Genomic DNA, 14,755 nt, shown 5'->3' on the forward strand with positions numbered 1-14,755 from the left:
TAGGCGTCTTTATAATTTCAATACAATAATTATTATATTAACTTCCCCCTCCTCTTTCTATTTAATTACCTTATATTTTAATTTAGTACAACTAATACTATTACTATTTAAAATATGTCCTGTCTCATATATATATTAACAGAGGTACCGAAGTAATACTTATAAAAAAAAAGGCGGTAAATTAATTGTAGCGCCAAAGTTAAAATATATTTCAAATATGGTGTAAGGAACTATAGTGTAAGGAACTATAGTGTAATTAAGGTCTGGGCAAGATACCTATCTTTTTATAAGAAATGTTCCAGTTTTTTTTACTAATAAGTAGACAAGGGAAAGTAAGATTGGAAAAGTGGTATAATTCATCATCTCAAAATGAAAGGAAAAAGTTGATTAAAGAAATAACCTATGTCGTGCTTAATAGGCAAGGTAAATTGTGCAATTTTATTGAATGGCGAGATTATACACTAGTAGCTAAACGTTATGCTAGTTTATATTTTATCGCTTGTATTGAGAAGGTAGATAACGAATTATTAGCTCTAGAAATTATACATCACTTTGTAGAAGTACTGGATCGTTACTTTGGAAATGTGTGTGAATTAGATCTTATATTCAACTTTCATAAGGCTTACTTTATATTAGATGAAGTTATATTAAGTGGTGAAATTGAGGAGAGTAGTAAAAAAGCTGCTTTACGTATTATGTCAACTCAAGATTCCCTTATGGAAGAAAGTCGAGATACTACATCTAGCCTTGCTATGTCGGCTGTTACCGCAGCGAAGAAGGCAGGAGCACTTTTCTAAAGTGGGGGATATATTACTATTAATAGACAATTTATAAATATTACAGATTTGTGAATATCAAATGAAGTCCTCTTTAACTGGGGTCAATTTTCTTATTATCTATATAATTATTTATAGCTATATATATCTAATCTAACACTTTATTATTATATATTGTTATTAAAGTGAATTAGGATACATTTTCGATTATTTTATATTTTGTTTTAGTAATTGTGTCCTCACGATATAATAGAGAATTCTTTTTATTTAATTGAGTTAATATTAGATTTTTCTGGGATATACATATATATATGAATTATTTGGTTTATTTTGAAGTGGAGTTTTATACAAATGAATCTGTGACGAGTTAATACAAAATATGCCCTGGAGTATTTGTATAATTATTTACTCTTGTAATTTATAAAGTATAAGGTGTTCTATGACTTCTGTTTTAATGTCATGCTCACTCCATTTAGAACCTGCCAATTTGTCAACAATACCTTTTGATATACATACTGAAAATGCCTCAATAAAACCCAATAAAGACAAATATTTCGATACACAATAAGTTGATGGTAAAGGAACTGGAGTAAAACTCTCTTTTTTATCCAAAATATTATCAATAATATTAAATAGATCAGATCCAGTAATATGTCCTGGTATAAAACCAATATTACATAAATATTGGTATAAGTGTAAAGGTTTAATATAATCATGTAGTGTTACTCCATAATTTATAAGTATATCATCGCACTTTTTATCTTTATTTCTCATCATTTGCACCATATCTCTCGTTATATCAAATTCATGAGTTCTCATACTTTTCATTGCAATATCTAAGAATATATCTATAATATCAGCTACTTTTAATTGAGAGGTAACTATCTTAAGACAATTTTCTATTGTACACTCATATCTGTCATATAATTGTTGTGCAGCGGATAACCCTTTTCCCACATTTTGAGGTTTATTATCTGTATTATTATTTGAACTATTCTTTAAAGAAATTTCAGACCTTAAATAGTTATTAATAGGAGGCAACATTGTTAATATAGTAAAATCATGTTCTCCAAATATATTTCTATATAAAGGTATCAAATGTAATTCACAAAAGTGTCTAAATGCAGTTACTCTATTTAAATCACGGATATTATCCTGTGTAACTGCTAGTCCACTTGTATTTTTATTAGCTACTTTTTTTGGCATCCCCATCCCCAAATTTAAATTAGATACAGAACTTCCTAGTGAAAGGTTCATAAATTTCGATGTTATTACTTTCGATGTACTTTTTCCTGTTATCGGTGATCCTGGGGTATTTTCCCATACATTATAATCAATTTTACCAGTCTCATCATCTATAACTTTAGTTAAGCGTAAGACTGCATCATCACCTAGTGTTTTTTTTCTTAAAATATCATACCTAATTAGTGCATTAATATAAGCTAATTCTCTTAATAATGGAATCCATAACTCTTGTGGTATTACTCTAACTCTCTGTTTACTAGAATAGATATTTGAAGTAGGCCTTTCACAACTATATTTCTCAAATAACTTACGTAATATTTTTTCTGATTCCAAGAATTCTTTACATATATCTAATGAGTATACTAACCGTCTAAACCCATGTCTAGTTACTCCAATTACCTTTCTATATTTAAATTTCTTTGGATCATTTGAATTTACAATTGGTATTTCAACATTCCACTTATAATTAGATTTAGAATAATTATTATCTAATAGGTTCATCTCTATACCTCCCATTCCCCTAGATCTTATCCCGAAACTACTATTGTTCATTCCTTGCGCACCAACATTAACATTTGTTATACTATTGTTATCTCCCATATATACTTTATCAGGGTTTTCTATATTAGACATACTATGACTAGGGGTATTTTTATTTAACCACATTGTGTTTGCAAAATAACAAAATAATTCACGCAAGCAAATAGCTATTCTTGGACATTGTTTAAGAATTTTTACAAAACATTTTAAATCCCATTCCATTAAAGGTTTCCAGTAATGCTTTATAATATTTTCTACATAATCTGACTGTTTTCCTAAATTTCTATGTTCTGATTTTAATGAAAAACTATTCAAAACTTTATTATTTTTTTGATTTATATTTCTCTTTAGTAGTGATCTTTCTTCAATTAATGGTCCGATAATAGTATCAGTAAGTGATAAAGTATCATCTGTTTGAATTGATTTACCAGGTTTAATATTTACTGTATCCATAAAAATTTTATTTTCTTCTATATAATTTTTTGAATTACGATCATGTTTCTCAAGCTCTAATGTGCTAGTGAAATTTTTTGAAATATCTTTCAGTGCCTTTTCACGCTCAGTAATAATATTTTCCATACTATGTAGCAAATTACTTTTATGCTGCAAAGAAGAACGAATGGTTTTCAATTGTTGTTCTTCTATAAGGCAAGAATTTACTAAATCAAATTGAGTTGCTAGATTACCACGTCCTAATGATCTCAACTCATCTGCTATAAGTTGATAAAGTTCCATTAATTCCTCTAAGGAATTTATTTTACTACTTTCTAATAGAGTAACTAAACGTAATAATTCACGAGTTCTTTGCTGCTGAAATTTATTATATTCAATCTCCAAATTTCTACATAAAGGTTCTAAATTATTTCCTTTAAGTACTCTATAAGCAAACATGTCTGAATCTACTTGCTGCCGTTTTATCATCTGAGCTTCCAAACGCTTCAAAAGATATTTTGCAAATGTAATTAAAAGTCTTTCTCGATCACTATTGTCTTTCACAATCATCTCTAATTGAACCTTGTGATTTTGTAATTTTGCCCATTCATTTTGTTGGCTAACTACTTTATCCATTAAACGTTCATGTTCATTAGGTTCACGTTCAATTTCCTGTATAATCTCCTTAATATTATGTAGATATTTTTTTTCTAAATTATGCATAAGTTCGATAGCTTTATCAAATTCATTAAGCTCTAATAACTTTTCAATTTTCTTCTCAGTACTATCTTTAGATACAGAATCTACCATGTCATACCATTCTCTCAATTCTAGTAAATTAGTTAAGCTGGGAGTAAAAGGTACCCCGTATATTGTAGTATCATCTAAATATACATATATTTCAAAATCAGATAGTAATGAAATTGAAGGAACTGATACAAAATCTGTTTCATAGCTCCCAAAATTTGTACTTTCACTAAATTTCTCTGATATATGCTGCAAATCATTTCCTAAAAAACCAAGTTTAGACCAATTAATGTCGTTTCCATTAAAGTTAATTCGATCATTTTTAACTACTTGATTATCTCCAATAGCTTGTTTTATTGCACGCATTGTAGATGTTAATCCTTCTCCTCTAGTACTAATATAGGAATTATTACTTTTCTCTATTGTTGAAATAACTTTTAGATCTAGATCTTGAATGCTCTTATCTACATGAACTGTATAATATATAGTATACGAACCATCCCAATTGTCATATATTGCATGAATAATTCCCATTGGAGAATTACATCTTGCCCTTACGTTGTAACCTCCAGAGTTTATTCTATTACCATACTCATCGCGCAAAACAACAATAAATGAATTGATATATTTAGGAATTACTCCATTACTTTCTTTTAATCTATTAATATTTGTTATATAATCAATACTAGGACAAGCTCGGCATGTTATAGTACCTTCTCCTATTGTTGAACAAGCTTTTGCAATAGGATTTGAAGGAGTAATTATAATACTGAATGGAGAACCAGCAATTTCCAAACCATCCAATAACACTTCTAATAAATATCTCCCTGATTTTTCACATCTATAACGGCAGTTATAAATACCAAAATAAGATTCAGTTGCATTCCATTCTATTGGAATATCTAATTCGTCTAGATTAAAGTGGCAAATACTAGACCCTTCTACGCTTACTAAAGCTTTAGTTCTTTTTATTTCGGACCTATTGTGAGATTTAAAACCCAGAGGTTCCGCTGTAAATGAATAGCTCAAGAATCCAATTGACTTTAAACGTAAAAATAATTTCCCATTTCCTTTTAGTACTTTATCTCCTTTTTCATCACGACATTGAACTATAAATTGTAACCACTCACCTGCTATACCCATTTCAATTCCATTACCTGTAGCTGTGCACATGTATGAAACAAAAGGCTTATTACTATAAATCTCATCATTGTCATCATATTCAATAATATCTGATATTTTACTTGATAGATCATCTGAGCTGTAATCAACTTGGGATTCTATTTCTAAAGTAGTAGAGTCAATATCATTTTTCAAATTAGAATATTCTTCTTCAACCTTAACCTTGTATACAGCTTCTCCAAATAATCCCTTCTCATTATCTTCTTGTTTCCCCAATGATTTATCTTGATTAGGAATAAAACCAGTCCATACTCCATATGGTCCTAAAGTCGGAGCAGAATATAAATCTGGCATATTAGTTTTATAATCATATAATAAATTATAAACTATGCCTTTTTGAGGTCTTAAATTCAAATATGCATATTGTTTTTTATCTAAATATTTGCTATTATGAGGCCAAGAGTATAATTTACAAACTAAACTGCCAGCACATTTATTATTTAATTCATTATCTCTTGAAATGGAATCTTTATCTGAGTCATTGTTCAAGTTTTCAAAAGATATTCTTTTTAACTTACAGTGTTGTTCCTTTCCAAATCTACAATTATCTTGCCTTGATAATTTAATGGGCTCAGATAAAGTTGCAAATGGTCTTCTATTAATCAACATAAACAAATATAAATCAGGTTCACTTCCAGGAATTGGAGTCATAAATATACGGCCAGAAAAGTAACATGTAAACCTCACATCACTGCTTCTTACTGTTTCATCACTGGAAAATGATTGATTAGATGGTGGTCCATTTATTTCAACAAAACGATATGGAAATAAATCAAAAGGATTTGAACTATTAAGTAATATATCTCTTTCATGCTTCCATATTGCACATACATGGATTTTAGAATGATAAAAATCCCATACCTGCATATCACTCCAACTCGGGATATCATAAATAGACAAAATATCAATACATGTTAAACTGGCCAAAAAAAAAGAATTTTCTAGATCTTTCCTATTAAAATTTTCGACTAAAGGTCTCAATGCTCCTGTACAATTTAGAGGATATGAGACGAATGTTTTTGATTTAAGTAGAATTTTCCCAACTCCCTCTTTATCTTCATTTCTCCATTTTGTTATTGAAGATTCAATAATGGCCTGTAAACTCTGAAGCTGATAGTTATATTGTTCATTAGTATCTCTTTGGGTAAGGTAAGGATGAAGAATTTTACTACGGTGTTTGTATACGATATCCATGAGTTTCTGATGAGGGTAAAGTACAAATGGAAATGTACGTCTCAACGTACTAGTTTTAAGCCAATCTTTCTTAAATAAAATAGCCGATCCAATCCAAGATATTGGTGAACCACTAATTAAATTATAGGGTTCTTCACCAATTGCATTCAATGGACATCTCCATTTAGTTGCAGAACGAAATACACAATCTCCGCTTACTGATGAAATATACCCCAAAGATATGAATATTGGAAGTGGCTCATCAAAATATTCAGGTATTTTCATTGATTCTTCATTGTCTTGTTCAAAATTAGATGATTGAGAAGTCACACTGAACAGGTCATGAGGGAATTTTACCCTTAATTCAATTGCATCATTAACACTAGGGGTTTCATACTTATTATTATCATCAGTTGAAACTGGAGTATTTGCTACATACTTTACGTCCCCAACATTTAAAATATGAATAGATGTAGTAAAATCACATTCAAGCGCACTTATTTTCCCTTCTGTTGTACAAGATCTGGCAATAGCTACACCTGTACAGCGTCTCCCTAGTACTGGATCCCATCTAATACCTTGTTGAAAGCTGAATATTTCTAAAGGATCTTCATATGGTAGCCAGGCTACACATATGCAATTGACCGATTTATCCCAGTTGTGAGAGTTATTATTTGGTAAGAAAAATTCCCTAGCTCCTGTTATATACAGCTAAAAAAAAAAAAAGTGAACAGCCCCTATTAAACATAATTAAAATATAATTTACCTCAATACCTGCACTTGCATAATTTACTTTAACTTTATTTCCACGTTTTTTGGGCATGATCGCTAATATTATAACTTCTTCAATTATATAGCAAGATGTCACATGGTAAATCCACAAATAAGGCGCCAAACATGCAAAATTAATCGAGACTTGTCTTTTTTAAAAAGTATATACCATTCCTTAAGCTAACAACTAGCCTTAAAAATAAAAAGAAAATGTTATAATTCAGATAAATGAACTATTTTATTTTCTTTAGATTTATTCTTAATTACTAAAATACTATTTATAATATTAATAGTGTAGTGTACATTAATATTTTTAGATCCAGATATTGAAAGATATTACAAATCTTATTGAAATTAAGTAGTTAAAGTTTCAAATAAATTATATTTAATTATTTATATCTTAATTTAAAAAGTACTTATTATAGTTTAAGGGTTATTTTGAAAATTCTTAGCCTTCTGATTAACCTTGTAATAGTCTTAGTGAACCCATGATTTGGCGGTAAATGATGACGAGGTCGTCACTGCTACACCCCCTTTGTGTGTAAGCGTAAAGCGTAATAAGTGACAATGGTCTTATTATCTTTCCAAGAAGATAATCCTCAAACTTAATAAAGTAACGTATAATCTTTTCAGATGGTTAGATAATATAAAGAAGAGATGCAAACGTTCTTCCCGTTGTTTAATAGACAAAGAGCTTCGGATCCACCTATTGCATATCATATGTATCCAGTACAACAATCTTATCCAATAAGTAATTATCCTAATAATTATCATAATCACAACCCATATTACAATATTGATGAACCTGAATTGCATATAAGTGATCAACATTTTAGTAGTGACGAGTATCAAAATAATACTTCAGAGGGACCAGTATGTTGTCCTCACGAAATACAAAAAAGTAAGATTCATAGAGTTTCTCCGAATTCAAGAGTCAGGAAACAACTTTTTATGGCTGATAGAAATAGATTACCAAAATTTAGAGACCCTTGGAGATACCTTGATCAATCAACACAAAGTCATACGGAACAACCATTAAGTCGTGATGAGGCACGTAGAATTCGTGAAATTTGGCAAGATACTAGAGCTCAATATGATCCAAGTGATCATGAAATTGAAGAAGAGTACTTATATGAAGAGGAATACAATGATGAAAATGCTGAGAGGCGACGAATTGAATTAGTTGAAAAAGGTGCAAAATTAGTAAGATACTCATACCATTATCAATTACCAACTATATCTGCTTTAATAAAGTCTACAAATCCAGAACAATTTAGGAGTAGAGCACTTTCACCAATAGCAGAGGCATATCGATCTCCTAAACATAATCAGCAAGGTGATGAGATTAGCAATGAAGGTTTTGAGGAACAAAAAGCTGATGAACCCTTCATAGGTAGAACTTACCATAGATCTACTTATCCAATAATGGAACATAATAATAGGACTGAAAATAGCTTTATTAATGATAATTGGGTATATCATAATCAAGAATCAAATGAAGACCATTATCAGAATCAAGCTCATTATGATGAAAGCTTAGATTATTCTAAAACAAATCCTAATGAGAATTTGTTATTAAGTTCAAATGAACACGATGCTATTCATAAATTGGGAATAAAAGATAATTATACTCCATCTCATAGACATTCAACTACTGGTTTTGAATATGAAACACCACCACAAAGTGGACATAGAAGGCTTACATCTCCTGCAGCTTTGTTATCAACAGAAAGAAGTATAAATAGAAGACCACCACCACAAATCTCTATTCTAGAGCCAATAGATACTACTGAAGAATTAGTTAGTCCAGTGACAACACAAGGAAGAAATTATAAAACTCCTAGAATTGGTAAGATAACTTCACAAGATGACAATAAATTAAATTACTCTAGTGGTGAAATAGAATCTGGAAAAGAAAAACCATTATTAGAATCTCCATCAGGTAAACAAACAATTGTATTTCATATGTTACCCGATACTAATGTCAATTCTTCTTCAGCAACTATATTGGCAGATCCAGATACACAGAATATTGTTACTGAAATTCATATTACCCCAGGAGTAGATATAAATATAACTTCTACTCCAAGTGGTCCATCAATAGAGTATGAAGTTTCTAAGGAAAAAACTGCCAAAGCCCAAATAAATTTTTCAAGTGAATCTACGACTAAGCTTATTCCAAAGAGAAAAGAAAATATATCAAATGCAAGAAATAATGCAGATAATTTCTCTGGTGATGTTTCTAACTCTATTGAAGAAATTAATAATAAAAAAAATCACTTCCGAAAAGTTGACAAAGGTGGAATAAATTCAGTCATAGATAGTGAATATACAACTCAAGATTTCCCACATAGCTATGAGCCAAAAATAAATACAGATGACTATGAAGTTCAATTACACTCTTCAAATAACTTAAATAATTCTTCAAGAGAAAAAAAGAAAATGGCTTTTCAAAATCAAAAGCATAGTAACGGATATCCAAATCGTTTATTAAATATGTTGACTTGCAGCAATATAGAGACTGCTGATTTACATACATTTAGATCTCTAACTCCCGTGGAAGTTAAGACACTGAAACACTAATAAAAAAGTTAGTAAAGAAATATTTTGTTTTTAAAATTAAGTTCCATCTATTTTCAAGATTAGAGTTCCATTAACTCCTCTTAAAGTTGATTTAATTATTGGTAAGGGTGTATGTACTATTTCCTTGGATATTAACAAATCCCCTTAAATATTTTAAAAAACTTCTTCATTCAATAAACTACAGAATTATTTATTAAATAGAAAAACCAATAGTAAATCGATTTGATATACCTCTAAAGAGACAAGTTCCTATATTTTTTAGGAATAATTTACTAACTTCATTTTATTTGGCATTATGATTCTGCAACTATTCAAGTATTTAATGGAGTTTTTAGTTCATTTTTAATGTAAATATAACAAACTGTTTGCTGATATTTCTGTAATCTCCATACAATAGATATGAATTGATATATATTAAATATATTTGAAATTTCACTTTATTCAATTAATTTAACGAGATTTGTATAAATTCAACTTGAAAACTCAGGCTATTGTTTATAACGGCGAATAACAAATTTTATTAAATATTATTTACGTTTCAAAGAAACTATTAGGGATATTTGAAATTTAATGTTATTTACAACTTTAATTTTTATTTAATTATAAACTAATAACATACTATCTTGAAAAACAGACTACTTCGTTAAATAAGTACTAAAGTAGTTCTTTATATAAATACCAATATTATGTTATTATCAAATAAGAGCTTTTGATAGATTTACTTTAAGTCCTTAATTTTTTTAAAATTATTTTGATAATACTCTATTATAATAAAGAAGAATATTATTAATTTTAAATATAAAAAACTTAGATTTTCTTTTTAACAATTATTACCAATAAGGAACAGTAATGTGTACATACTTTTTAGAACATATGTATTTCAATTATTATTCATTTAAAATAATCCTTTTTTATTAAAATAATTTGTACATTTTAAATTAATGAACATATATAATTAGCTCATTAATAAAATACTAAAGTTTTCCTCTTCTTCCTTGCTATATTGCTATGAATATATAAATGTATAGATATACTTATCATTTATAACTCTACTGAAAATCCAATTATTTTCCAAATATTCAAAAATTTCATATTTTTATACTTCTTATACCTTCATATTTAGAATCATTTATGCTATAAATTTTTTATTTAATCTAATTATAACCATCTTGATCCTTTTGAATTACTAAGAAATAAGTTTTATAATACAAATATCAATATCTGTAATTACAATAATTTACCAATTTAATATTATATTAAATATCTAATTTTCTTTTTTTTCTTATAAATTACTTGCAAATATTGATTCAGTATATACACATATATATATATATATTTTGGTTTTAACTTTAAATAAAATAGCATATCTCTTCTTTGAATTTGTGAAAATTCTTAAATAACATTTCAATAAGGATAAATATTCCGAATTATTAGTAATAAGGATAAAAAAAAAAAAAAATTGAGTAAAGCCTAATTTAAGTAGAAATGTTATTTATAGATATATAATGAAAATATTGAAGATACCAGTATTACTCCTTTTAAATTTTCAAGCTTAATCAGCTTATTTATAAATTCACTTTTGGATGTAAACTATTGTACTACTAAAAACTATTATATTCTTTAGCTGAAAAAATAATTTGATATACATACTTATCTATCACTACAAAAAAATCATTCCCAAAAAATCACTATTTTAAGTTCTAGAAGATAAATTCAAAAAATAAGATAGAAGTTATTATTCCATTCATTAAGCAAATTTGAATAATTTAAAGTTTTAACATATAGTTATAATAGAGTTCCATCCAATAAGAATGGTAGTATTAGCTCTCAGTTTAACAAATATTTTTATTTACAGCAAAACAGGATTAATATCTTTTATCTTCAGGTACTAAATAAATCTTGGAGACTTCTTTATATTTCTATGGTAGAAATACACCATAATAGTATCTAAATGAAAAAATTCAAAAATTCTCGTTATGCTAGAAAGTTATATCCACAAGTCCCATGTATATACTATAAAATTTAGGATTTAAATTAAAACTTATATATATCTTATATTATGTTCATAATCTGTAGTAAAATTGACCAAATAAATCACTAAATACTTCAATATTTCGTTACTTCAGAAAAGTGGTTAAAAAGTATTACTGAATCTTCAAAGGCTATATACACCAATATAAAGTACTACTGGTAAAGATAGCTTATCAAATATATTGTGCAGATTTATTCTCCTTAAAATTAACTTAATAAGGGTCAAGCACTGGAAATACATGGAAATTAAAATTGTGGAATATTCCAAATAATTGGCGCTCTTAACACCTAAATTTCTCAACCTAAAGGGGTAAATTTAATAGAAATAATATTTTACTAATGGAGCTCAACGAACCTCAAAGAATATTCATTGGGGTAGATGGAATATCCACATCATATATCCCACTAGTGGCAACAAATATAAATTGCGATTTTGTTATAGACCCTCAGGTAAAGACACTATGCCTAGGCGAATTAACTGAAAATATTGGTGAGATTAAAACTAATGAGGTAATTTCTCAGTGGGAAATTCCAGATTTCGATATCTCATTATCTCGTGAGCTAAACTCTTTTGAGGCTCGTGCATTACTTTTTGTTAGAGGTGTTACTCTTGCAATGAATAGCAAAGGCGTCTCCTACAAATTTATTGATTGGCTTTTAAAAATAATAAAGGAAAATGGTCAAATTTCTTTAAGGCAATTTAATAATGATTATTTTACCTTAGTCTATTTATTAAAGACATATATATCAATGACAGGAAGTTTTGTCTCTCCTTCAGAAGGAGTCCTTTACACTAGTGGATTTACACCAAAAATTTCTCAAATTACACTATCAACAGGCATACTACTAGCTTTAAAGAAATATGCTCAGTGTGTATTGGCTTTAATAATAGAGTCATTAGCTATTCCAACAAATTTTTTGGTACATATAATATCTGTTTCAGCTGGAGGGGTTGCAGAGACTGCAAGGAATATAAAATGGTTATTAGAGGACTCAAAAGTAGAGAGGAATACTTGTGTTGAGAACTATGAGCTATTAATATGTTTAAGCAATACTTTATGCTATTTAGGCTCTTTAAAAGAGGATATTGAAAATATGGATTGTTGTATTAAAGGTTACTTAACTAAGAACTCAAATATTAAGGTGAGCACTAAAGGAATAGGGAACTCACTTTATAATATAGAGATTACACCAATTTTTCCACAATTATCGAAATTAATATTATCAATATCCAATCTAAAAAGTACTCTCCATAAATTAGTTGAAATTTTAATTCCAAAATTTGAAGCGGAAATATTTACAAAAAAATTGGATGTCTCTATCTCTTCAGGAATTGGAATTGAAGGAATAGATATCAAAAAAGTTCTAAAAATACCTCAAACTACAATTGAATCTATTAAATATATAAAAGAATGTATGAAGTTGATGAAAACTCAAAAGCTTGCAGTATCAGAAACAAGAAATGAAGAAGAAACTTCCACCTTGTTTCTGCTAACAAGTGAATCATTAAAGGTACTTTGTCTATTAAATGTTTTGTCTTTGCAAAGATTAGGTGACATTAATCGTATGCAGTGCATTACAGCTATAGAAAAAGCTCTTTTAAAAGGGAAGATATCAGTGAAAATTTCTACTCATGAATCACGCAACATCCATCAATTTCGTGAATTAATAACTAACATTCTTGTAGAGAATTTAGATAGTGTTGGATATTTGCTAGATAATTCAGAACCTAGTGGTATAAGAAACTATTGCGAATATTTATTTGATAGTTTAAATAATGGTGGTATCTATAATTTACTTAATCCACTTATAAAAATTATGACAACTCAAAATCAGATACAGAGGAAACCTAAGGTCCCAAAAGGAACTCAAGATATACCTCCACAAAAAATGGTTATTAGAAATGTGATATTTGATACTATTCGGTCTATATTTAGATCCCATGGAGCAGTAGAAATAGATACTCCTATATTTGAACTTCGCGATACATTAATAGGAAAATATGGAGAAGATTCTAAACTTATATATGATTTAAAGGATCAGGGAGGTGAGCAATTATCACTTAGATATGATTTAACAGTACCACTAGCAAGATATATTGCCTCAGCAGGCTTAGAGAATTTGAAAAGGTTCCAAATTGGTAAAGTTTATCGTCGTGATGAGCCTCAGATGTCACGTGGAAGATATCGTGAATTTTACCAATGTGATTTGGATATATGTGGTATATATGAGGCAATGACAACTGATGTTGAGATTCTTAAAATCGCAACAGATATTTTAAATGCTTTTTCTCCATGGATTGGATCATTCATTATAAAAATAAATCACCGTAGTTTATTAGATGGGCTCTTGATTGTATGTGGAGTACCAAAAGCCAAAATACGGACGATATGTTCCTCGATTGATAAGCTCGATAAGGAATCTTGGGAAAGTGTAAAAAAGGAAATGGTTACATTGAAGGGCCTTTCAGAAGAAGTTGCAGATAAGATAGGAAACTATATTAAGTTCTCAGGGGCTCCTGGTGAAGTATTAACAAAAGTTAAACAGTGTGAAGAGCTGATAAATAATGAGGATATAAAATTGGCAATTAGTGATATGGTACTTTTGTTTTCATATACTGATGCTGTTGGGTGTACTGAACACTTGTCATTTGACTTATCTTTAGCAAGAGGCTTAGATTATTATACTGGTATTATATATGAAGCTGTTCTAACTTCTGGGAATGTTGGTAGTATTGCAGCAGGTGGGCGTTACGATAATCTTATTGGTATGTTTTCTCAAAAAAATATCCCTGCTGTTGGATTTTCAGTAGGAGTTGAACGTATAATGAATATTATTGAGAAGAAGTTGGAAACAAATACTAGACAATTATCTAATAAGATCATTAGAGGTAGCTTTACTGAATTTTTGATTTGCACTATTGGAGATATTCTAGTCACGCATAAATTAAAACTTGCTTCTATGCTATGGACAAACGGTATTTCAGCTGAGATATCTCCATCAAGTAATGCAAAATTACGTAAACAACTTGAATATGCAGCTAGCAAACAAATTCCATTTTGTATTATTGTAGGAGAGGATGAAGTGAAACGTAATACAGTTCAAATACGACAAGTTAATTTGGATACTCATATAGACAAGTCTCAAGTAAGAATATCAGAGGAAGTATCATTAAATTCCTTAATATCTCGTGTTAAAGATATAATTTCGAAATATGGTTCATCTTATGATCATTCTTATGCATACATTTCAAACCAAGATATATTTGAATAAAA

At 28.8% G+C, this 14,755-nt stretch overlaps 4 protein-coding genes across 4 annotated transcripts, besides 9 other annotated features; 3 read left to right on the top strand and 1 right to left on the bottom strand.

Annotated features, from left to right (window-relative positions):
- The first annotated feature begins 256 nt into the window (after positions 1-256).
- On the top strand, positions 257-1,499 carry CMU_005600 (clathrin adaptor complex small chain family protein). The gene has a single exon (XM_002141950.1). The coding sequence runs from the start codon at positions 294-296 to the stop codon at positions 795-797; it is 504 nt and encodes a 167-aa protein (XP_002141986.1). The 5' UTR covers positions 257-293; the 3' UTR covers positions 798-1,499.
- On the bottom strand, positions 1,182-6,918 carry CMU_005610 (filamin/abp280 repeat family protein; the record flags this gene model as incomplete). Its single annotated transcript, XM_002141951.1, has 2 exons — positions 1,182-6,806; positions 6,862-6,918. The coding sequence occupies 2 exons, from the start codon at positions 6,916-6,918 to the stop codon at positions 1,182-1,184; spliced, it is 5,682 nt and encodes a 1,893-aa protein (XP_002141987.1).
- Positions 6,919-7,100: 182 nt separating this feature from the next.
- Positions 7,101-7,158: a sequence feature (AT_rich).
- An 80-nt stretch (positions 7,159-7,238) lies between these two features.
- Positions 7,239-7,278: a sequence feature (AT_rich).
- A 245-nt stretch (positions 7,279-7,523) lies between these two features.
- Positions 7,524-9,449, top strand: CMU_005620 (uncharacterized protein; the record flags this gene model as incomplete). The annotated part of the gene is made up of 1 exon (XM_002141952.1): positions 7,524-9,449. One exon carries the CDS (start codon positions 7,524-7,526, stop codon positions 9,447-9,449), a length of 1,926 nt encoding a protein of 641 aa, XP_002141988.1.
- Positions 9,450-9,961: 512 nt separating this feature from the next.
- Positions 9,962-9,983: a sequence feature (AT_rich).
- Positions 9,984-10,033: 50 nt separating this feature from the next.
- Positions 10,034-10,056: a sequence feature (AT_rich).
- A 124-nt stretch (positions 10,057-10,180) lies between these two features.
- Positions 10,181-10,255: a sequence feature (AT_rich).
- A 76-nt stretch (positions 10,256-10,331) lies between these two features.
- Positions 10,332-10,407: a sequence feature (AT_rich).
- Positions 10,408-10,584: 177 nt separating this feature from the next.
- Positions 10,585-10,613: a sequence feature (AT_rich).
- Positions 10,614-10,691: 78 nt separating this feature from the next.
- Positions 10,692-10,741: a sequence feature (AT_rich).
- A 19-nt stretch (positions 10,742-10,760) lies between these two features.
- Positions 10,761-10,785: a microsatellite.
- Positions 10,786-11,819: 1,034 nt separating this feature from the next.
- CMU_005630 (histidyl-tRNA synthetase family protein) lies at positions 11,820-14,753 on the top strand (the record flags this gene model as incomplete). The annotated part of the gene is made up of 1 exon (XM_002141953.1): positions 11,820-14,753. One exon carries the CDS (start codon positions 11,820-11,822, stop codon positions 14,751-14,753), a length of 2,934 nt encoding a protein of 977 aa, XP_002141989.1.
- Positions 14,754-14,755: the final 2 nt, after the last annotated feature.

Source organism: Cryptosporidium muris, genomic scaffold (genome assembly GCF_000006515.1).
Source record: "Cryptosporidium muris RN66 scf_1106632354001 genomic scaffold, whole genome shotgun sequence".
NCBI classification, from domain to species: domain Eukaryota; phylum Apicomplexa; class Conoidasida; order Eucoccidiorida; family Cryptosporidiidae; genus Cryptosporidium; species Cryptosporidium muris.

Bases quoted from the DNA above. Each gene is read 5' to 3' on its own strand.
- CMU_005600 (XM_002141950.1), top strand. From the start codon at position 294: ATGTTCCAGTTTTTTTTACTAATAAGTAGACAAGGGAAAGTAAGATTG.